We start from the raw sequence: 24228 nt of genomic DNA, 5'->3' as shown, positions 1-24228 counted from the left end.
ATAGTAAAGTGGGGGAGGGAGGAGTTTGATTAACTTAAATGCAAGAAAAAGTGATGAAAATAGTTTTATATTACACTTAATAAAATTTGGATTATTACTACAACTATGTGCTAATTCTTACAGAAAAAGAAACAAACTGAATGTTGACTACTGGTTAGGGGTAGGGGGTGAGGGGAATCATAATTTTTCACACAAAATTGTGAGATGGACAAAACATCTCTTCTGACACTTGACTCTGGCCATACAATCGTAAGGGTCATCTTTGCAAAACTACTTGAAGCTTTCAAGAATGCTTCAAAGACTCTCCCTTGCGTTTAACGTTCAAGTAATTGTTTTCTTTAACAGTGAACATAAGCCAAAATTCCTTCCTTTAGAGAGCTCACATTTTGACGGAAGAAAAAAAACTGGTTTACATTACATCATCAGTAATTTATAGTACCAACAACTGGAAAAGAATAACAGTGATCCCCACAAACAAAACAATCTAGATGGCAAAGAAAGAAACAGAGAGCAAGTGGGAAAGGATGTTTGAGTTAGTATTATATGTGGTTGGTCCTCCAGTGAATATCTTGTGCTTCAGTGACCTATGCTTCTGTAGTCAACTCCCTTCGGGGAAATACATGCCTATACAGTACCTAAAAATGTCAATCATATTAAATTTTTCTAAAACCTCAATTTCTAAAACCATTTTAATGATTTTTTATGATTTCAAGGCCAGAGGACCTAACTACAAATCTGGCTGGATCATAAACAACGATCCTCTAGAAACTGCATCACCAGAATGCACAGACTGAAATGGAAATTCATCTTCCAAATGATGCACTAAGTGCTATACTGTTACCTGCATAATTTAATTCATGATACAGCTCTCTACTTCCTTAATTATTTGGTTCTTCATCCCTCTCCCAAGCTTGTGCCTCTTACCAACTGTCCTCCTGATGCATATTCACCTCCTACAAGATGGAAGTTAAATTCCTTCAACAAAGCCCCCCCGAGAGGACAACTAAAACCCACATCCAGGTGAGCCTTAGCCTCACACCCAGAGGCCAGTCTCGAATCTTCAACTTGAAGTGACTGCAGCCACTTCACACAACCTGAAAAAGAATTTACCTTCTAGGTATGATTCCTCTTCTCTCCATGGTATTAAACGTCTTCCAATCTCACAGGCAAATACCACATTTGAGACTGCTCTCCCTTAGCAGCTAGAGCTATTCTGTTCACAAGCAGTACAGTGAGAAGGGGAAGGCTTTTGAAGCTAGACTAACAGGAGTTCAAATGCCTGATCAGCCAATTACTAAAAATGTGACCTTGGACAAATTATTTAAGCCCCCATTCCTCAATTTCTTGCCCATGTAACTGAGGATAACATCCTAGCTCACACCCAAGGTCTGTTGAGAAGATGAAATTATATAACAAGATCATTAACTAGCATTTCTTTTGACCGCAACCACCAAAACAAAACAAAAATTAGAAGGCAAGCATAGATTCCAAGAAAAACAAAAGCTATTTTGAATATAAAGCAAACAACAATGTTGCTGACTTCCAAGCAATTAACAGAGAATATAAAAAAATAACCCACTCGCTATGTGACACTGGAACGCTCCTTCGGGAAGCGCAGGTTTAGGGGCGAGTCCATACTGCCTGGGTAGCCTGCAGTCCCACCCGGGGAACACAATGAGCACCAGTCACGTAATCATAACACTACACGTGCTGACGTTTACTCTTCAATTTTCAGAATTAACTGATAAACAAAGCATGGAGAATAGTCACATTTATGGAACAGAATGTAAATGTTTTCATTCTTGACGATGTAGAAGAAATTTTAGAGCAGAAGAAGCCAGGATGTAGAGAGAGGAGGATACTGTCTCCCTGGATAATGAGAATATTCTATCTAAGCAATCTTAGAGGTTACACAAAAGTGAATGAACACAGACTGTGAGCATATTAAATTTATAAATAAAACCAATAAAGTAACTGAAAAAATAAAACATAAAAAATTGAGAGGGAAAAGTGAAAGGGAACTTTTACTTATCAGCTACATCTACTAAATAAAAAGAGGTATAATAAGCATAGTATTTAGAGTTGGGTGGGCAACCATCAGAACAATTAGAAAGAAAGATGGGTTAGAAATACAGTTCTCTGAAGAACAGGCTAGGAATAGAAGGAGGAGAGACTTTCCATTCTAAACTTTTCTATAGTTATTGAATTTTTTTTCCTGCTTTAAACATAACAGTAGTCCTTTTTAAGTGACAAAGATGTAAATTTGATACAAACACTATCATATATTTAAGTGAAACTATGTTATTTTAAAATGCATGTACTTTTTGTATTGCTTATATATCTTCACATATAAACACAACACAAAAAATGCCTTACTGTCTTTTACAATCAGTCTTTTCCATTTGGTTCCACATACCAATAAGCAGGTACATGAACAAATGGATGGTTGAGTGAATGGACAGAGAGAACTTTAATGTTAACAGTGGTCTCGTTTGGTAGTGATGTTATCATCTTTATTTCATCTTATTATCTTCTAATTTCTCAAAGAACCCATATTATTCTTATGATCAGAACACAAAACAAGGCTTTTTCAAAATTAAAATTTGAAACAACATAAAAAACACATTCCTGGTGGCAAATATGACTGAAGTAGCACGGTTCCTGGCAGAGAGCTCCCCTTCACCCCTCGGCCTTCCTTTCTTCCCCTGAACTACCTCCGGGACATAGTCCCTCCTTCTCGCCTCCTCTGCCACAACCTATTTCGCGAGAGGTCCCCCCACTGCCTCATACCTAGAGTCATCTCAACAGCCCCTCGGCCTGACTCTCTCACTCTGATGACCCACCGGTCTAACCCACCCAGGAGAAAAATGCAGAACTAAGGGTAAAGCCTCGCTCTGTTCATGCTCAATCATCCCCCTACTTAGGGAAGTTACACTGACTTTCCACTGCCCCATATTTCGGTTAACACTCTCCTGTTTAGTTCTCAGCTGTCAATCTGTAATCTAGTGCTCCCCTAACTCCGAGTCTTCTGCCCCTCCTCCTGGACGTGCGCCCCAGGCTTTCGCCCATGCACCTGCCCCATCTCATGCCCTCACTCTCCCGTGCCATTCTTCACCCCTCGCTGGGAAAACCTAATACTCCACCCTCCCCACAACCTCCTCAGATGATTTCATCTTCCTTCCTAAACTCCTACCTACCTCAGTCAGAACCAAGCGGTTTACTAATAACACAAAGCTTCTTGTGTTGATTCTGTCTCTCCAAACGGAACATAAAGCTTGTGTCTTAACGCTTGTTCTGTCTCCCCCTGAGCACCTAGCATTTAAGACATATTCATCAGATTAAAAAGTTAACAAGTATGGATTACCTTTAGTTTCACAATTATAGATTTAGTAATCTCATGCCAACTAATTACTAATTACTTACAAAGAGACTCCGCAAAATGGTAGGTAAGTGCAAGAGGCATGACAAGGCGACTAAGAAAACAGGCATCCCTCACTGACACAGTCCATTCATACTATTCCACTAAGTGCATTTTTAGCTACCCAGGTAGAGCTGATCAGAAAAGGTAGCCAAACGATGCTTGCAAATGGCGTAAGTCTTTTATACCACAGACGTGCAACAGGCCCTTTTAGATATACAAAGAGTGTCCTCTCCTTAAGGGCTACTGACGTAAGAGTTACTGACTTACAGTTCAGCCACACAGCCAGGGGCCACAACTTATACTTTATACCCCTCACAGTGCTCCGCACAAGGGCTTTCACGTAGGAGGAAGCAAATGGGAAGCTTAAAACAAGTCATATCAAAATACTGTCTAATTCTCAACAAATGGTTTAAAATAAAGTTAGTGTTACCTAAAAATGGCTGGCACTTTCTTACATGTCCCCAAGAAAGCCACTGTCTCAAGTCCCAATTTGCTATTGGGAGTAATCTCTTCCTCACTATCCACTGTCTGAGTTGAAATACTTTGGTCACAAATAACTGCAACATAATGCAAGGTGGTAGGAAAAATGGGAAAACACCATCAACGACTCATATGAACAACATTAAATGTTAGGACTCAACAGCCTTGGAGGCTCCCACGGTACAATCCCTTCTTTTCACAGGATGAGGATGCCAAGACCCAAAGAGAGAAAAGTACTTACCAAGTCACACATAAAATTCAGCGGCAAAGCTGAGTGAAAGCCTACAATTTATAATTCTCTGATTTTTCTAACAAAACACAATAATACATCTTGATACTTGTAATGTTTTCAAGTAACCCACATTTTAATTAAAACTTAGATTCATATTATAACCACCTACCTGGAGATATACAATGTTCCAAAAAATAAATCCACGAAATAACACCATAGACTTATAAAAAATTACGAACAAAAGCTAAAGACTATGAGTGGTATATATGAGGCCCAAATCTAATCCTTTTATCCCTATACAGCACTTTTGACTTTTAATGTCATCATAAAAAAAAAATTATGCAAAAATAACAGATTCATAGTTTAGCATCTTCCCTAAGGCCTTCTCCCCTCTACACAGTTGCCAGAATTGAGCCAACGGCCATCTTCTCCCCAGCTGGTCACTATATTCCAGGTGTGGCACAATTGTGAACCGGCTTCCTTACCTGCAGAAACCAGGACAACTGCTGTAAACAGACTCATCTCTTCATCACTAAGTTGGAGGGCATTTAGCTTCTCACTAAATTCAAACATAGAGTTTAGCAGATCCCCTGCTCCCATTGAGTGTAAATCATCCACACTATACTTCTTTCCACTTAAAAAGGTGACAGTACGTTCCTTTGCATCAAATAATGATGCAAAACGTACCATTAAAACCTGGAAAAAGAAAAAGACTTAAATGTATTTGGAGAAGTTCAATAGTAATACTAAAAAATAACTCAGTATTCAAAAGTCAGTTAAATCCTACACATAAAAAATAAGTTGTAGGGACTTCCCTGGTGGCACAGTGGTTAAGAATCCACTGGCCAGTGCAGGGGACATGGGTTCAATTCGTGGTCGGGGAAGATCCCACATGCTGCGGAGCAACTACGTCCATGTGCCACAGCTACTGAAGCCCGCACACCTACAACCTATGCTCCACAGTAAGAGACTCTTATGACTGGGCCCACCCGTCATAAGAGGCCCACGCACCGCAACGAAGAGTAGCCCTTGCTCACTGTAACTAGAGAAAACCCACACAGCAACAGAGACCCAACACAGCCAAAAAAATAAATAAATAAAATAAAAATTTTTTTAAAAAGTTGTAGAAGAAAAACTAAGTTTATTTTTACCCAGAACCATTTGCTTAAGGCAAATTCTCCACCAAAGCAATAAACAGGAAGAGCATCAAAAAAATTCCAGCCACCAGTGGCAAAATACTCAAGTCCTGTGATACTCTGAAACTATTAATAAAGGTTCGGAAATGCGAATTCAAAATTAAAGCAGGCAAAAAAAAAAAAAACCCGAAAACCAAAATTAAAGCAGGCAATAATGCCAAGAAATCTGAAACTGGGCCTTGGCCAAAGTCGTTAAAGAAACTCTTTAAGCTACCAATACCATACGATCTCTAAGCCCTAAATAAAAAGAGCAGTATTTCAATGCAATAACACTTGGAAACACCCAAACACCAAATGCAACCAAGACAAATGCAGCACATGAACTCTGTTTAGTCTATTCCAAGAAACCATCACCCGAAGAGACAATACACAAAGGCAACTATTACAGTAGGTGCTCTAGACATCAAGTTATAATAGAAATCCAAACCAAACCAGACAACAACTGCTAACCAGCAGCATGCCCGCCACTATAGGAAATGGTAACATCTTTGTCACATATTTCTCTCATAACCAAAGGAACACTGAACAAACACCTGTCCTTTGCAATGCTCCCAAGCAGACTTGTTTTACTCAGGACAACCCAAAAGAGAGTGAGCCTTCTATGATGGTGCAAGTTCTGCAACACAGCAATCCCCAGACAAATCACAAGGTGAAAAGAACACAAGTCCTGGAGTATGAGATCTGTGTTCTAGTCCTGACTGTGTTAATAAGAATTTACTGGTAGCCTAGGAAAGAAAAATCTCTTCACCTCTCTGGGCTCAAAACCAGTGAATTGAACTTGATCTCTCACATTCCTTCTGACTTTAAACCATAAGTCTAATGTTTTCCTTTAAACTGAAAATCCTAACCTATAGGTGTTTCTTTGGAATTATATCGCAGCTATTTTATTTATGAAAACACCTCCTTCTCTGTCCAAGTGCCCCAGAAAACAGAGCCAAAGGCAAACGTTTATGGGGGATATGCACTGGCACATGTGAAAACAGGAGTTAGAAAAAAGGAAATGAGGTGAAAAGGAAAGTGAGTATCAGAGGACGTACTGCTAAGCTGGACACCACCTGACATTAAGAGCTGCATCCTGTGGGACCATCCAGGGAAGTGAAGATCTTCCCCCGGCTCCCTTCCCCAGCTGATCAAAGACTGGGCCCACCCGACATCAGCTTCCCACCTGCCCCCTGCATTTCAGGATAATGCCCACATGAGCGCTGAGCAAGTCCTGAGACTTCTCCCACCTCAGCAGCAGACAGAAGACCCGGGGCAGACAGGTGAGAGGCACCTAACCAAGCACAGCAAGAGGCTCTGTCTGCATCCTACTCAAGTTGGCAACAGCGGCTGCCCCAAGCCCAGGCAGAATGCACCACAACAAGAGAAAATGGAGTAGAAAAAGTAGCCAAGGATTCTGGAGTAAGGCGTGGCCAAGAGGATCCACAGTGGTACATAAGAGAGATGTCTGATACAGCTTCCAAATATCCTACCATCTCCTAAGAGACAAAAACCACAATCTATTTACCCTTCCTGTCCAGTACTGAACGCAGTAAACGCTGGGCCAGGCTTTCAGGAGGTGTCTAACGCTGGAGAATCCTCCAAGTGCACACCTGAAAGTGATTCTAGAACTTGGGAGTTCATGTGCTGCAAATACAGCGAGTTCATATTTCAAGTCTTAAGTAATTTGGTGTTTACCTTGTCTTCTCCCAAGATCCTGAGATGGTCATTCTTTCGGTTGATATTTTCAGTCTCTGGACTATAAATACTTGTTGAGAAAAGAATAAAAATAAAATACTGTATTGCCCCATGTCAATATTCAGGATAAATAACACCTACCTCGAAAGTCCCAGCCTTTAAAAGGTTGACCTGGTCATGCTGAGAGAGATCTCTGAACCCGGGAATACGCTTTGCAAACTCCACGACTTCCTTCACTGCTGGTGTGAAGCTCATCGAAAATTCTTCCCAGATTTCATGCCCCGATTTATGAGGATCCACATACGGAGACTTACTCATTGGACAAACCTAATATGCACGAAACAGAAGAACTCTTTAATGGTGAGAATTGGTAAAGAAATTTCCAAGGTGGCATATCAATCAATGGAAACTCCAACATGAAACTACCCTCCAACACACACATAAAACCTAGTGATATCAGCACTTTCCCCATTTGTGACTCGCCTTGTGACAGAAAGCCTCAGAGCAACCTACTTTAAACAGCAGCTAACTTAAAAAAAAAGAGGTCGCCTAAGCAAAAAGGACATCTACCACAAGCTAGTTCAAAAACCTGTCTGTTGCACAGGTTTGAGAGTTTATTTTGTAATACTGCTGCCACCTTATACTGGTTTTATGGTTTCAAACAAATTCATACATATTCACTTGATTCTCAACCCTATTACTTGGTTATGGCAGACATCATAACTACCATTTCTTGGATAAGGAAGTGAGACTGTAAGAGGTTTAGTGATTTATCCAAATATAGCTAGAAGTCAAGGCCTAGAGCCCAACCCCACACTTAGTTAATAATTCAAAACTCATTTCTTTCTAAAGGCACAATTACACTGCTGCAATTTCAAACAGGAAAAGATAGTGAGATGCCTCACTTTTTTTAAAAAAGTCACTGACTACTTAGTTCATATACAACGGTGTGACCTCTGGCCTCCACTTGTTCAATTAGGACACTATGACTGGACATACAAGGTGCACCTTCTAAACAAGGATTGGGGAGGAAAAAAATAGGAAGCCAAAGAAGGTATCAGAACACTACCAAGCTTATGAAACATACGCTGTATACTCTATTAGTAACATCACCCTTTAAATTTTCATTAAATCTCACAGGAGATCCAGGAATCAGATGATTCTATAACTATGGAGAATATCACAAATTAGAACCTAAATGCTTACAGATTTATTCCCTCCTTAAGGCAGCCACTAAGCCTAAAAAAAAATAAGGTTACCTTCCAGATCCATGGACTGAAATACTTGCAAGTGACCCCAAAAAATCTAACATTAGGATTGGGGTAGAGTCAACTATTTTGAAAATGAAAAAAGAAGATTTTTGATTTTCTGGGTGTAGAAAATACCAAGCACTATCAAAGGATCTCATGGTGTAAACTGGAAGTGCTGTGATATTGTTGTTGTGGATGAAATTTTGGCTGAATATAAACAATGTACTTTCACGTAGACTATTGTATTTGATGAAAACACTTAAATGATACGAATAACTTAACTCATCCCATAGGATGAGGTCTGAGAAAATCCTTAGAAACCAGCATATTATATTAAACTATTTCTAAATTTTCAAACAATGAAACATCCATATTCTATATCCAAAGATCTTTTTGCATTATAATGGTTAAAGAAAATTCTTTCCATTTAAATCAAGGAATTACTAACTGCAGCAAGCTAAAAGATCAGCCCTTTGAGAAAATCCCAAAGCTAGTAAGGCAATAATTAATTTGAACACTTCAATTTTGAAAGGGATTTCTAAAATTAAAGGACCAATTCTTCATTACCCATATTTTACATAAACTCCTAATCCCAATCATAGTATCAATCAAATAACATGCCTGTACCTAGCTCTATATAAAATCAGGTCATTCAACAAATGATGCTTATTAAAAATATGTGACCTAAAGTACTGTATAAAATTGATTCTGTAAATCTCTTAGGGTTTATGACACCCCCACCCCTGTCCTCTGAATAAAAGAAAGCCTTCAAAGTTTTCCTTGATACAAAGTGAGCAAAAAAAGTGATTTCACTATACCAGATGCATTCTCCCTCCAGTGTTGCATAGGTAACTATTCTTGTTCTCATTCTGAGAAAATCCATCTATGGAAACTCTATCACATACTCTTTGAGTATAAGCATTGGAGAAGTCCATACAGTGTCCATTTGCAATACAAATGGCATGCCCACTGGGGTAATGCATTACGTTCCTCCCTTTGTACTGTCCATTGAGATGCTGCTGGCTCTCACTACAAGGAAAGTGGCTACTCAGCCCACTGCCACAATGGTCATGATTTAAATTATACTGCTCCATATTCTTAGGAATCCGTTCTCTCTGCGGCTGCATGGTCTCTGCTGAGTTTTCTCGCTGCTCCTGATTATACATAAAGGTATCCTTGTGCGCTCTGGTTACCATGCCAATCACTTCTTCCTTTGCAAAATCAGAAGAGGGAGAAGAGCTTTTGATGTTTTCTTGCTCCAGCTGGGGCTTGGGTCGCAGCTGTTCCTGGGCTGGTAAAGCTGTCTGTTCATGATGTTCTACTAATGGGTCATTCTGCAAATGACCACTGAATTGGCTGTTCATCATGGTCTTCATTGCACTTTGCATCTCAATTAGCATCCTCTGTTTTTCACGCTTAGGAATACGACCAAACCGAACAGCTATTGAAGAAAAAGATATTTAACATTTACATTCTAAATAAGACCGGTTTATACAAAAGAATAACATAAAATTGGCTCTGATAGCTATGGCTTCTAGTCATACAAGTAAAGAACATCCATCTCTGTCTGGCCCAAATTATTCTAAACTTGCTGGTAATGTTTTTGAGATACCATAGGAAGTGGGAGTGGGCAGCCTTATTTTTCTCTCAAAATAAAGCTAAGGAAGAGATTTCCTGGGTATTTTATAAGCAAAGTCTAAGGAAGAAATCTGAAATTAACTTACAAAAATCAGTTTGAAGCAGACCAGCATTACTATACAGCACCTTACTAAGGCTGAAGGCTCTCTTCTCAAGAAGGCACATGTGATTCAGCTACCCACACCCATCAACACTGATGGAACCCACAGGTATAATCACTCCCTGGACATCTGACCTTTGCCCATTCATTTTTGTAACCTTATTCTCAAGACCCAACTATTAAGTGATCTGCTTTCCTAACTTCTTAAAAGAGAAATTCTTAAAAAGAAAGGAAGGAAAGAAAGAAAAAGAAGAGAAAAGAAAAAGAAAAATCACAGTCGATAGAAACGTGGTAATTGGAAAATAAACTTGTTGGATTTTAATTACAATTGATGAAACAAAAAGAAAATCATTCATCCTGCACTACTTTAGAAACTAGTCTTAGAATGAGTCCTGTCTCCAACATTCCTATCCCTGAGGGAAAGAAAAGCTTCTTTCTATTCTAACATTTATACAGAGATAAAACAAAAAATTCAATATACCCACCCAGCAAGAGAAGCCTTACTGCTCTAACTTCAGCCTCTGACACTGTCACGACCACATATAAACAATTTTATCGTGGTGCACATTCTACCTCTGCTCCTTCCTGCACAGCTGATGGCCATTTTCACTCTTTTGGGGAAATCACAATATCTATCAACTCTGGATTAGTATTTCCAGTACTACTTAAAAAATTTCAAGCAATTGAAAATACAAAACATCAGCTGCTGAAACCTGTCATTCAAGAACCTCCTCATTACAACACTATGTCTTTGTGTCAGTAAGATACTAAAGTAACCTAAGGGATTGCTTAAATGGCCCTTCCCTAGATAAACACAAGGCTCATTCCGAGCAATTCTTAATTAACTCTACTAACCTGCTCCCTCTAAAAACCTCATACTCCTCTGTTCTGTTACTTAGAACAGAATGAGACTATCCACAAGTGGCTTCCCCAGGCTCAACAGAAAGGTCAACTCTTCCAGTGACGTCATCCACAAACAATACTAAAGGTCCCGCAAATCACCGCAGCTTTTGTTTTCCACAGGAGTGGACCATGCCAGAACTGAACAACCACCTCCCCTCCAGACCCTAACGCTTCTTTTAATTTTGCATCTCCTTTCAAAGTATTCAGAACTGTGCCCTCAGGACTGAGAAGTGATAGAGCTAATTCACGCCGGGAGGAATGGGTACCTCAGCACTGCTAAGAAATCAGGGGGAAAAGTCAAGGACTCCTATCTCTAGAAAAACTAAATCTTTTCTTTCTTTTTTTTTTCTTTCTTTTCTTTTTTTGGGGGGAAAAAGTATTCAAATTGCATAGGGAAAAAAATGGGTCTTTTCACAGGCAAGCAACAAAAAAAAGAAGTGAGCCAAAAGCTGTTTCTAGGGTGATGATGCTAAAATTTGACTCTAATGAATTTGGCATCCTACAAGGCATCGAAATGTGTTTTCAAAAATCTCTCTCACCCTGAGCACAAGGGGGCCACTGGTAATTGGCTTATAGCTCTGGTGTATGCTGAGAAATGAGAGCCAAGCTCCACACGCTTTAAGAAGAGCACTCTGTAAAGTGGGGACGTACCATCTCTCGACATTCCAACAGACAGACACTTTTTGAAGCGACACTGCTGACATCTGTTCCTATTCATTCTCATTATAGAGCAGTTTTCATTCTTCAGACACTTCTTGTATTGAATGTTTTGCTGAATGCTTCTCCGAAAAAAACCCTAAGAACAAAGGAAGATATAGCCATCCATTTAAAAACATCCAGAAGAACTCCTTGTACAGCAAAGGGAAATATAATACTGACACGCAGAGTTTAACTAGGTTCTTAGCGACATTAGCAAGCACCTATGCTTACTCGCCAAGTAAAACTCTTCTTCCCTTTCTTCCCTCTGGAGAATCTCAGTGCTGCCAAAGCCCTCCTTGTCCCACACTTCACCCTGTTACCAGCCCTGCCTGCAGCCACGGTTTCCAGCTCATACTTTAATCATATACAAATTCCAAAACCCTTGAAATATGAATGACATTTTCAACAAGTTGACAGAGAAATGTGTTCTGTACTGTAATTCCCTCACTAGAGCTAAGGACTATGTTAGTAGAACTTGGTCTTTTCTGGATTATTACCTGCTGACACCAGCAAGGCCTACTTATACGTGCCAGGTGTTCCTGGCTACTTGTTAGCAACAGGTAAGTGTCACACCATGCACCCAACAGACCAACTTATGATCCAGGAAAGACAGTTCCCAGCTAGATGGCTGCACAGAACTGCCTCCACTACACAAACAATTTAAGTTCATGCTCTGTGAGTTGTCTTCAAAGATCTCCAGCTTAATGGTTCCCTTGACCTTTTTAGCAAAATCAAAATTACCAAAATTATTTTAAACTGTAGTTTCCTTGAATACCGTAACTAACCACATTTTCGATGAATCTATATTAGTAATTGTGAGATATAACATTTTTATACTTTGTTCCTGCAATACTATACTTGGACACTATAATATCTGAGCTAAACATGTTTAAGAGCAATTACATGTGCTCTTTATTAAGAATACACAATTAGGCTGATTTGCTTGTGCTTTTGTTTCTCTAGCTACAAAGTAAGAATAACGCCTGTCCCACATTATTTCATATTTTTGTTTAAAAAAAAAAACTATTTATAGAACTGTAAAACAGTGGGAAAGTGCTACATCTGTATAAAACACTGAGGAGTCCTGTGAAGTGACCGAGCCAATAAGAGCTACAAATTCACAATTCGTTCAGAGCCACCCTAGGAAGTGTTTCTCTTCCATCGTGTGTGTTCATTGTTTGCTCACCCACCATATCCTGCCAAACTGGATTCCTGCTTCTGGCTTTCAGTCAGAGAGCAGCAGGAGCATGTGTCTTGGCCGTGTTAATTTTAGATACTCAGGAGAAAGGATTGTGCCAGATTAGAAGAGAGAGATTCCCTAGATATAAGTAGGAGGTACAGGCTTCTCACTTGGAATTATCTGACTCAGGAATATTCAACTAAACTTATAAATGAGCTTTCCCAAAGGCTCAATTTATACTCAAGGTTCTTTTACTTTCCTGGCATCACTCATGAAGACAGCACATTTTTACAAGTATCTAGGAATTATTCCCAACTCCTGGCACCTGACATGTCAGAATGTCAAAGTATCTGATGATACCTATTCGAAGTTTGGTGTAAACTAAGTTCCAAAAAGGTAATAACACCTTGTCTGCTTTACTCCCTGCAATCCACCACCCCTAGAACAGTGCCTGACACATTAGTGAATAAACACCTCATACCATATTTAAGTTTGAGTGAGAGAGCAAATTTATTTTGATCAAAATCTTAAAGACAAAATGAATACTTTCACCAAATTTAAAATATATTTTTCAAAACAAGTTATGTTTATACACTACATAAAATGCCTAAAACTTTGAGGAGCAGCTGACTTCTCTCCTCCTCCCAGATTATCAATTGTGTGAACTGGCAATTCTAACTGCAATTTCTTTAACCCCAGAATCAGTAGCTTGAAGAAACAAAAGCATGCTTTACCTTACAGCCTTCACAAGCATGAACTCCATAGTGGAATCCTGACGCCACATCCCCACAGACTTTACACAGTAGAACCATGCCACTAAATTCTAAGGCACAAACAGACACAAAAGTGAAAAGCTGGAAGAAAAACAAACTGTTTTTTTCTTTCCAATTGAGTATTTTATTTTGTTCAACTTGTAAGTACTTTAAAAATATACAAATCTACTTTTATAACATTAAAGAAAAATCTTTACACCAAACTGACAAATTAAAAGAAATCGTGAATTTCTTTTAAACAGTTTACGACACTGGCCAAAATATCTCACAGAGCTGGTTTCTCCTTTCCTGATGATTTTAAACATACACTGAAATTTTGTAAACATGGTCAGACAGAGTACACAACCACAGATCTTGTTCTACAGCAAGAACCAAGTACGACAGCCCCTAGGCTGTAACTTCTAAGATCATCACTGACTTCTTACCTAACTACTGAACTATGATTACCCAGAAGGGAGTGAAAATTACACTCCAAACTAAAGTGGTCCCCCAAATGAACAGCTGATAAAACAAGGCCCACCTGCAATTAGTGGCACCAACCTTTAGAAAACTAAGTAACTCACTTGTCACTCCACTATGACTCTTTGTCATCCCAGGTGTGCTTGATTTGCTTGTTTTCATAGAACAATCTATTCGATCATTCTTCAGGATGCCTTCTATATTGGAGAGATCACCATTTTGGGGATTCCCGTTGTTATCACAATTAGCACTATTCGGAGAAGATGGGACAGAAGAGGAGGAGGACTGGAAACTGTTCTCAGAGCCCTCACTGTGACAAGAGGCAGGGCTAGAGGCTGAGCTGGAAGAACTGATATAGGCAATCACACCTCCTAGAAAAGAGGAGGGATATCAGATAATCAGATACACGTTAATACATACTGTGTATTTTTGCAAATCTGAACAGTAAAGTCACTAACTTTAGAAACAGGTTAATGATTAAAATTACAACAAAAGGAAAAAGTAACTCATTTTCTTCCTTATTTCTTACTATTTTTCTTGCTTCCACAAAGTTCAAAGCCATATAATTCCCAATGATTTAAAAAGTGAGAACGCTCTTCACTGTCTTTGTTATTCTGAGCACACGCAGATCCAAACCTAAAGCTTTTCATTTTCCAATCCATTCCTAAAAGGAATGAAAAACCTTCCTGAGTGACAACATAGTTTAGAGTAAGCAAGTTGTTTTGGCCATGAAGAAATCTGGTTCTGGTCCTCTCTGCATCCTTCATTACACCTTTACATGGCACAATCCCAGAACAACGGGTGCATCATTTACCTCCCCCAGCACTTGGCTAAGATACAGGTTAATCAGGAACAGATGTAACATTTGGAGCTCCAGATAAAGTAGTTTATCTGGAAATGGAAAACCTTTCATAGCTGTAGCTCCCAGAATTCTTCTGTTTTGGATGCTCCCCAAAGACACTATGACTACCCACTAAACCCCAGTTCCACACGCTGCCTTCTCCACCTACTTCTGCCACTGGACTTACAGACACACTTATCTGTACGCAGCTCTTAAGGACGCCAGACTCACTGCTTGTTCTCCTGGCTCACTATTTACAATAAACGTCAAAGAGGCTGGAAGGAAGAATGCGTGCTAAAAGCTAACTCCCTCTTCACAGAGCTACTCTCAGAACACTCTTCACAACTCCATTAATATAACCTCCACAGTTCCCCTGAAAACTGGCCTTGACCTCTTAGAGACTGTAAATCTCCCAGGTTAAGAAAACAGCACTTAAAATTACTCTTGGGGTATAATTCCAAACTTCTTCCCTCAAAGTGATAAAATGTTGCAAGAGTAACCTCATGGCCAAATATATTATTTTTCCAAATCCCAGGCCAAACCAGTAATTCTCATCTTTTCTGCCAAGGCCTCCTGTGGTTTCTTCTCTCCTCCATCACCAGCCAACATTTATTGGTTTTTCCAATGTGCATCAGATACAAAGGTTAATTATCTCTTCCATCACAGTCCTACACTCTTATTTAAACCTACTGTTTACCTGTTTCCATCTATTTCTCTACAAGAGAGATTATGAGCAACTAGGTGCACAGTGTCTCTTAGGCCTCTGAACAGGCTTTACAGGTAATAAGTCTGACACAAATTATTTCTAATACCTACTTCTCTGCCTTTGTGAAGCCCACATCTAACATTATGGACAGATCCTAAACAGTATAAAACATTACTAGGAAGTCACAAGTAAAACAAGCATTTCTGAGAACCTAGATGACTATTCTGAATAGTCATCTAGGTTCTCAGTGGAGAGTTTCGCTGATTCCCAAAGTAACAACTGCAATTTAAGTATTCACTCTGAAATAAAAAATTTCTCTGCTAAAGGGAAAAGACTCCCCAATCTTTTCTTAGTTAAGAGCCAGACTTTATTAGTCATTCAAATACACACACACACACACACACACAGCAAAATGCTGAGGCCAAATCAGTTTCGAAGAACAGAAAGACACTTCCATTTTCAGAGAAGAAAAAAAAAAAAAAGAGGCAGAAGAATTTTTAAGTCACTTTTAGTCTGTCATGTTGACATTAGGAACCAGATGTGTATTTAAGTACCAATTACATATATTCAGGCTGGGAAGCCCCTGAGAAGTAAAGCACAACCACAACTCTCAGGGAGTTTGATTATAACCCAGAAAAGAAGTTAAAACATGTGCCTACTATGCCAAAAGGAACACAGTGTTCATCATACACGAACTTAACGTGCTTAAGTGCAACTAAATGCACGTGAGTCTTTTTATTTTACCATCTTGCTCACAGATTTTTTAAATTTATTCTTTATTGAAGTATAGTTGATTAGAATGTTGTATTAATTACTCCTGTACAGCAAAGTGACTCAGTTATACATATATATATACTTTTTCAAATTCTTTTCCATTATGGTTTATGTTCTGACTATAGTTCCCTGTGCTATACAGTAGAACCTTGTCGTTTACCTGCACTTGAGTCTTAAAAACAAAGAATACAATGTGGACAATTCCATCCACTTTTGCATTCTGGAAGCATATGGCTGGCATCAGTACTGAAGTTGGAAGTGTAAATCTGCTCTTTCTACAGCCTGACTACTTCCAAATGCCCCTGACGTGTGCTTATCACCCCCCCAGAGTAAAGCCAGACCTTACGATTAATGTCTGTCCTGCAGTGGGGTCCCTAGCTATATAAACCAGTCATTCTCAAAGTGTGGTCCTAGACCAGCGGCTTTAGCATCACCTGGAACTCTATTAGAAATGCAAGTTCTCAGGCCCCACTATTCTGACGCACAGTGAAGTTTGAGAACAACTGTCACAAGCCAACTACTTTATCTGTGCCCAATGTGAGAAAAGGTGACCAAGGGTAATTTTAATAATAGTAATTTCACCTACCACTGATTTTAAAATCTAAAAGCTCCTCACACTCCAAACACAGAAACAGATTCCTAACTTTGAGATTATATGCTCACTATTCAGAGAGATTATGCGAAACATGTATCATTAAAACTGCTCCCAGTGCTTTTCTCAAACTACATGTTTCCGAAGCCCTGCCCAGACTGGAGAAGGCACCCTCAGGAACGCACATTTTGAACTAGTTCTACACCCGATTCTTTGTATAATGAAGTTTAAGAATGTCTACAATTAGTGAATTCAAGCACAAATTGGCCCACAGTTTTCATGGTTGATCTTTTCACTGACTTAACTGCTTGAATATCTCTAATACACTGTGAATCCCAAAGAAAAATGATTTCAACCTAGAAGCCTATCAAATGTCATGTTACTGGGTAAAACCACTGTGCCATCTGTTTTCATAAAACTTCAGAGATCTAAAGGTCACATCAGAACTCCCAGGTGGTAGCAAACTGCTACTTTTTTCACATTTATCTCCCCTGAGAATAGGATACAAAGAAAAATATTATCCTTAGTCCTCAATAAATTCCCAAAAAAAGGTCTCACAGCTATTTATCTTTTCTAAAGGACTACTTCAGGTAGTAAGTTCCCTAACACCTCAAGAGGATAAGAGGTGAGGAAGTTACCTTCCTAGGGCCAGCATATGAGTCAGCCATTTACATCGGCAAAGTCCTCTGACTACCTCAGCTTAGAAATAAACTTTTAGAGATCTGAGCTATCCTAATGGCTTAAGAACTGGATTAAAGCACTGACTGAGCAATGGAAGGTATTAACTACCCAAAACACACCTTCCTTCGCAAAAGCTCCCAACCAAACCTAAGAAAAATTACTGGGCTATTATCAATCCAGTTAAGATCCAACTCCTGTCTTTAGGGAATCAGCAATCATTTACAAGAAGCATTTGCGCCAGGAACCATGGAACCAAAGATGACCCATCAAGAAGCAGCTACATCCTCTTAGCATCTTCAACACTGATTCAGTTGTCATAGCATCTACCAGACACCAATCTACACATATACAATGGAATACTACTCAGCTGTAAAAAGCAATGAAACTGGGACATTTGTAGAGACATGGATGGACCTAGAGACTGTCATACAGACTGAAGTGAGTCAGAAAAACAAATATCGTATATTAACACATATATGCAGACTATAGAAAAATGGTACAAATCAACTGGTTTGCTAGGCAGAAATAGAGACACAGATGTAGAGAACAAACATATGGACACCAAGTGGGGGGGAATGAATTGGGAGACTGGGATACCAAATTGTACATTCTAAATATATGCAGTTTATTGTATGTTAACTGTATTTCAATAAAAGTTCTTTAAAAAAAGCAGTTACATCCCCTTAGCATCTTCAACACTGATTCAGCTGTCTTAGCATCTACCAGACACAAATCTACTGACCTGATGGCTAGCAACCCAAAAAGGTTAAAATTTAATTTCCTAGAAGGTAGGGGGTACATCTAGTAGTTCCTCAACCCAATGAAGAAAGGGAAGTGAAAAATACAAGTCACCAAGAATGCCGAGAATAAAATGACACAATTTCATACCACATTTCACCTTTACAAGAACCCTATAAAATTAACTTTCATTATTCCATTCTACAGAAAAGGAACTCAGAGCTCAGAGAGGTTAATATAGCTACTAAGTGGCAGGGCCAGGGTTGAAAGTCAAGGCTGTCTAATTCCAGAGTACAGACTACTGTTTCTTACCGAGAAGACCTGGGCAAGCAAGTCACTTTCAATCTCTCTAAACCTGAGTCATCATCTATAAAATGGGAATGTCTGCCAGAGTCATGATAAGACTGAAATGAAATGGTGTTCATAAAAGGGGATTATTAAAATAAGTGCTTTTTACAGAGACAGTTTTTAATGATAATGTAAGAAAGGTAAAATTCCTTAACTAGCAAGTGCTAATACCTCCAGAAACAGGCAGAATGTACTCAGCTGCCTCAAGCTAAAATTAGCTGAGGTTGAGTCCTATTTTTAGTTGAAAAAGACCCTGGAGCTGGGCCAGGTTCCCAGGCTAGGGCTTACCCAGTGGTCAACTTCAGACAAGCCAAGTCAATATCCATTTTGTGTTACTGGGAAGCACTTACTGTCCCAGCACATACTGGGGTTTTCTTACCCTAATTCTTGGCTTGCCCATCATCACCCCCGCCCCCGAACTCCCACTGTCCATCGTACTGGAAAATACGCTTGAGTTCAAGCCATGACTGTAACTTTTTTGCCTTGTGACTTAGAACAAAACATTTTTACCTTCAAGAAGCTTTAGTTTTCTCATTTTAAAAGTAGGTTTTTAATAATTTTTACTTACAGGATGATAGAGTGGACCTAATGAAGCACTAAACTTCCAATTGTGTCCCAGTGTCAGGGCCCCAGAGAACAAGATGGTCCCTTCCCTAAAAGGCTTTATAGGCCAACTGGGGAGACAGCCTTGTTAACCATTCGTTCCAATGCAACGTGAGCAACATTTCATACAAACTACTGCGAACTGCTGACAGCACAAGAGCACTACAGAGGGCACAGATCACAAACCAAGGCGACAATAAGTGGGGTCTTAAAGAAGACGTAAGTTATTAAATGATGTACCACATGAGAGATTATTTAAGAAAACAAAACCACGGTGACAAAAAACAAACAGGTCTTAGTTTGTAAAACAGTCTTCTTGTCTCCATGTAAATTGCTAGAAAGAGGGTGGCGGCAAGCGGAATCTAGTATCTGGGGAAAAAAACCCTACTGACTAGCAACAAGATTAAATAGGAGGAATGATGAAATTGGGAAGCTCTGCTGACCCTGCCTTTGCCACCAGCTATGACTGTGTACCGCTGCAAACTGCAGGCATCCATTCAGTGTCTCCTCCTCCCCCAGAAGACAGGACCACAAAGCTTCGCGTATGCCTTCAAATGTCATGTGGGCTTCGACCTTGCGCACAGCACAGTAGCTAGCTTATGCTCCCCAAGTGGATTTCGTGGATTCAAAATCTGGCTGTACCACTTGCCTGGGTAAGTTACTTCAATTTACTTAGACCCTCATCTTCAAATGATGACAACAGCACCTTCCTGCATAGAGTTAATGTGAGGTACCAAAGTAGTAACACATGTAAAGGGCCTGGCACACAAATGCTCAACAGATACTGGGGATTACTTTCCCATTGTTACACTGGAAGAGCTGGATCAGAGTAGTTCAAACAAAACTAACCCTCCCGACGCATTCTTCTTTCAATTCTGAGTATGTCACATGGACCCAGGGGTTCCTCTGCAGGTTCTTATTTCCAGGCCACCTTCTGACACCCTTAACACCACTAACTAATCAGACAACTTCCTTCTTCACTTCTGATTCCTCCCATATCTTACTGTTTCTCTCTCCAAGTGAGAAACAGGGTAGACTACAGATGTGTAAAAATAACAATGGCATATGTGGAATGTTTTCCTAATTTTTAAAATCACCGGTTTGCAAGGCGGAAATAGAGACACAGATGTAGAGAACAAACATATGGACACCAGGTGGGGAAAGCGGGGAGGGTTGGGGGGAATGAATTGGGAGACTGGGGTACCAAATTGTACACTCTAAATATATGCAGTTTATTATATGTTAACTGTATCTCAATAAAAGTTGTAAAAAAATGTGCATTACAGTCATGGTTATGAAGTTTGTACAACCTATTATTTACTTTAAAAGACTTGGTATTCTCCATCAAAATCTGTGACAAAAATGTAGAGTCAGTTTCTAGAACTTCACTGTTTCCCCTCTGTATTAGTCATGGAGAGGGCAGAGACACAGTGAGTCATGATTTACAGGACAGTTACATGAAATGCTCACTGGGTGAATATGCATTGACTAATAAAATGATATCAACCCAAAGGGAGGGGGCCAAAGGCTGCCCCACAGCACTGAATTTGGCCCCACCCTGGGCAACAACAATGTGAAGGAAGTTAAAGGGAATGCTTATCAATGCTCCTTCAGACAGAGGGATGACAGAAATAGTATAATAGATAAAAGCTTGTGACACCTTCAACTTGGAAAAAGAGAAAATTTAAGAATGGTAACTGCAAGTTCCTACAGTTCAAATCAAACAATTATCTGCAAAATGGATGAAACCTAGCTTCAAAACAGTTCACATGGAAAGGATCTAGTTGACTGCAAGGTTACTGTGAGTCAGCACAGCAACATGCCACAAAAGTCAAGCCTGCCAGAGAATTCATTTACAGCAGAATCCCCAGCTTGGAACTTGGTAACCGTCCAACAACTTCCACTTCTGCATGCCACATCCCAAAGGGCACAAGGATGATCAGAAAAAAACAACACTGAACAAGGACCAAGGGATGGGGGGGGAGGGGGGGCGGTGTACAGCAATCAGCCCGAGGAAATCTTATAATTTGTAGCCACACTTTAAACTCAAAATTAAGGTCACTGATAACGTTCTAATAAGGCTCAAATTAGAGAAAAACATTCTAACCACTTGAGCCAGCCCACCTTACCCGCCGGCAAAGCTGGAAGAATTCATTCACACTGGGTTAGATGAGGTTGAACTTTAACTTCAAATCCTTACCAACTAAAAGTTTAATTCCATAACAGAGTTACTCAAATTTTTAAATTATCTTCAAAGGTTAAACAGGCCCAAAGGTAATTAAAACACAGAAAAACGACTTTTTTCTTCTTTTTTTTTTTTTACTGTTGGTGGAAAAGTCACAACAATTGGTTATCAAGGCATGGTTTTTAGGACACATAAGAAAGAATCACTGGCTGCTTCTGCAACCTCGCGGGCTTCAGGTAAAGGGCCATCCTTGGTGGGGGGCGGCGGGGGGGTGGGGGTGGAGCAGAGCAGACCAAAGGGCGGAAGGGCGCCCTGTATTGCTCTGTGGCGTTACAGCTGTAAATGTAACAAGAAAAAAGAATGATAAAGTCAAATCCTTATCATGGGAATTCCCTGGCGGCCCAATGGTTAGGACTCCGCACTCTCACCGCCGGGGGCGGGGTCCATCCCTGGCCGGGGAACTAAGATCCCGGCAAGCCACGCAGCCCAGGCCAACCCCCTCCCCTCAAAAAATTATCAGATTCAGTGATTCAGGGAAAGATCAGTGACCCATGGGCTTAAGGTAATTAAGGGAAACGACAAGGACGAGCCGTACAGGAGGCCTGGCAGTCAGCGGGGTCACCGCCCAAGGGAGCCCAGGGCTTCGGCCTAAGGGTGGGACCCCTCACCGTCAAGCTCCCGGCCCCGACGGGCGCCTCGGGCGCATTCACCACGGAAGGTGTGCAACGTCGGTCCCGTCCCTAAGCATATCATTAAAACTTGTTTTCCTCCCCCCACCCCCCCACCCCCCAAACACGAGGCAGCGCCACAACCTGGGCCGTCTTCGGCCCGTCCGGCGGGCGACCCCGGAGGGTCTCGCGTCGGAGAGGCCCCCTGCCGGCCCCGCGGGCCCTCCTGCGGCCCGAGCGCACCCACGCCCCGCGCTTCTCCCGCCCGCCAGGCCGCGGCATTGCCCGCCGGCGGAGGACACTGCGGCGTCCGCGCCCGCTCGGGGCCGCCGCGCCGCGGGTCCCCGGGGCGGGCGCGCGCGGCCTCCTCCGCGGCGAGCAACCCCGCGCGGGTGGGGGGATCGCGGCCACGTCACCGCCGGGAGGGCTCCGGGGGCGGGGCCTCCGCGGGCCGCGGCGCTCCCGGCCGGCGCGCGCCCCCGCCCCCACGTGTCCCCGCGGCCGCGGGAATGTGGGTCACGGCGCCGCGCGGCCTCACGTGTCCCCGCCCGCCGCCGCCGCCCCGGCGCCCATTATGTAATGCTGCGTCACGCGCCCGCTCAGCCAACCGGCGCCCGCGCGCCGCCGAACGTAAACACAGCGCGCACGTGGCTCGCGCGGCCGGGCCATGTGAGGGGGGGGCCGGGCCGGACCGGCGCCGCCAGGCAGCGCCGCGGCGTTGCGGGCGGCCGCGGGCAGGCCCCGGGGGGCGACGAGCGCCGAGCCCGACGCGGGTCCGCGGCGCGCGGCCGCCCTCCCCGCCCCGACCGCGGGCCCCCGCCGCCGCCCTCATACAGCCCTCTGGGCTCCGAGCGCCCACCCCACCCCCCCGCCCCAGCCGCGCCCCCCCCACCCCACGCCCCGCCGCAGTCTGCTCTTACCCGCATTCACCTCCATGGTGCCCTCGGGGAGCGGGCCGAGGCCGCCCGATCCCGCAGCGCGGGCAGCGCCGCCGCCGCCGCCTCAGCGCCGCGCCGCCCCGGGCCGGAGGCGGCGGTGGTCGCGGGGCCCCCTCATGGGCAGGGCGGGCGGGGCGCCCGGACCCGGGCCCCGCGGCCGGAGAACGGTCTGCGCGGAGAGAGGGCGGCGGCGAGCGGCGCTCCTCACGGGGCCCCTGACAACAAAGCGGCGGCGCGGCGGCTTCCTGCAGCCGGCGCACCGCGGAGGGGAGGGCGGCTGACGGGGAGGGCGGCCGCGACCATGTGACCCGCGCGCACACACACACACACCCCCCTCCGCCCCCGTCCCTCCGCCCTCCCCGCGGCCGGCCGCTGCGGCGACTCCGCCCCTCCCGCTCCGCGCCCCTCCCCCTCCTGCTCCCCTCCCCCTCCTGCTCCCCTCCCCCTCCCCCGCCCTCCAGCCGTAGCCGCCCGCTCCCGCTCACCCGGTTCCCTTCCTCCTCCCGGTTTCCCGCCTCGGGCTGGGAGCCCCCCCCACCCCCACCGCACGCGCCCCTCCCTCATCTAGTGACACGTCGAGGCGCCTCCGATGGTCACCTAGGACCGCCGGGTGGCGCCGAGCAGACCCGCTCTTCGCGACCCTGGCCGGGCCAACCCCTGACCGCCCCGCAGGCCCGCTCCCCCGCAGCCCGCGGAACGCCGGGCTCCTCGCGGACGCGTCCCGGACTTGCTCCCTCTACACCCCCGCGGTGACTTCATCCAGTCCCAGAGCTCAGACAGACCTGTGTTCTGAAGCTGAGCTCCATCTTGCTGCGTCCAGCAGCCCGGTTTGACTGTGCCACCTTGACGTCCTTTAGGCAGCTCCCGTTAAAGGTGTAGACAGGCGTATGCATGTGTCAGAACTCGGCGAACGCACGCGGGAGATGTGCGCATTCCACCTTGTGTGTAAATTTTACACCAAAAGGGAAAAGTTGGAAAGAAATGACGTGTGCTGAGCTATGAAGAGGGAAGCGCGTTGATGTCTGCAATTAAAATGCATTACACAAGCAAGATGGGCTGATGGATGGATGGATGGATAGTAGTACAGTAAAATGGTACTTGTAGATACTGTATGTGGGTATTCCGTCAAAGCTTTTCCCAGTTGCT

General features: G+C 42.9%; 1 protein-coding gene across 6 annotated transcripts in view; it reads right to left on the bottom strand.

Moving 5' to 3' along the window:
* The window catches only part of NR1D2 (nuclear receptor subfamily 1 group D member 2), a 28117-nt gene extending 4705 nt beyond the window's left edge, over window positions 1–23412 (bottom strand). The window contains exons 1-8 of one of the 6 annotated variants that reach the window (XR_009054233.1): window positions 22145–22543; window positions 14113–14379; window positions 13511–13599; window positions 11549–11693; window positions 9075–9697; window positions 7148–7333; window positions 7007–7076; window positions 4616–4692 (exon numbers count right to left, since the gene is read on the bottom strand). Coding sequence is in view for 4 of the 6 variants with exons in the window: in XM_057738169.1 (XP_057594152.1) it covers window positions 4619–4829; window positions 7148–7333; window positions 9075–9697; window positions 11549–11693; window positions 13511–13599; window positions 14113–14379; window positions 22145–22229 (1606 nt within the window). In the remaining 2 variants the exon portion in view is untranslated. Of the gene's footprint in view, window positions 1–4615; window positions 4830–7006; window positions 7077–7147; window positions 7334–9074; window positions 9698–11548; window positions 11694–13510; window positions 13600–14112; window positions 14380–22144; window positions 22544–23064 lie in introns of those variants that run through there. The other 5 variants (XR_009054234.1, XM_057738170.1, XM_057738169.1 and 2 more) reach the window with 5 other exon arrangements.
* Window positions 23413–24228: the final 816 nt, after the last annotated feature.

The sequence above is a fragment of the Hippopotamus amphibius genome, chromosome 6, assembly GCF_030028045.1.
Source record: "Hippopotamus amphibius kiboko isolate mHipAmp2 chromosome 6, mHipAmp2.hap2, whole genome shotgun sequence".
NCBI lineage: Eukaryota > Metazoa > Chordata > Mammalia > Artiodactyla > Hippopotamidae > Hippopotamus > Hippopotamus amphibius.
This window is presented reverse-complemented; position numbering and strand designations above follow the sequence as displayed.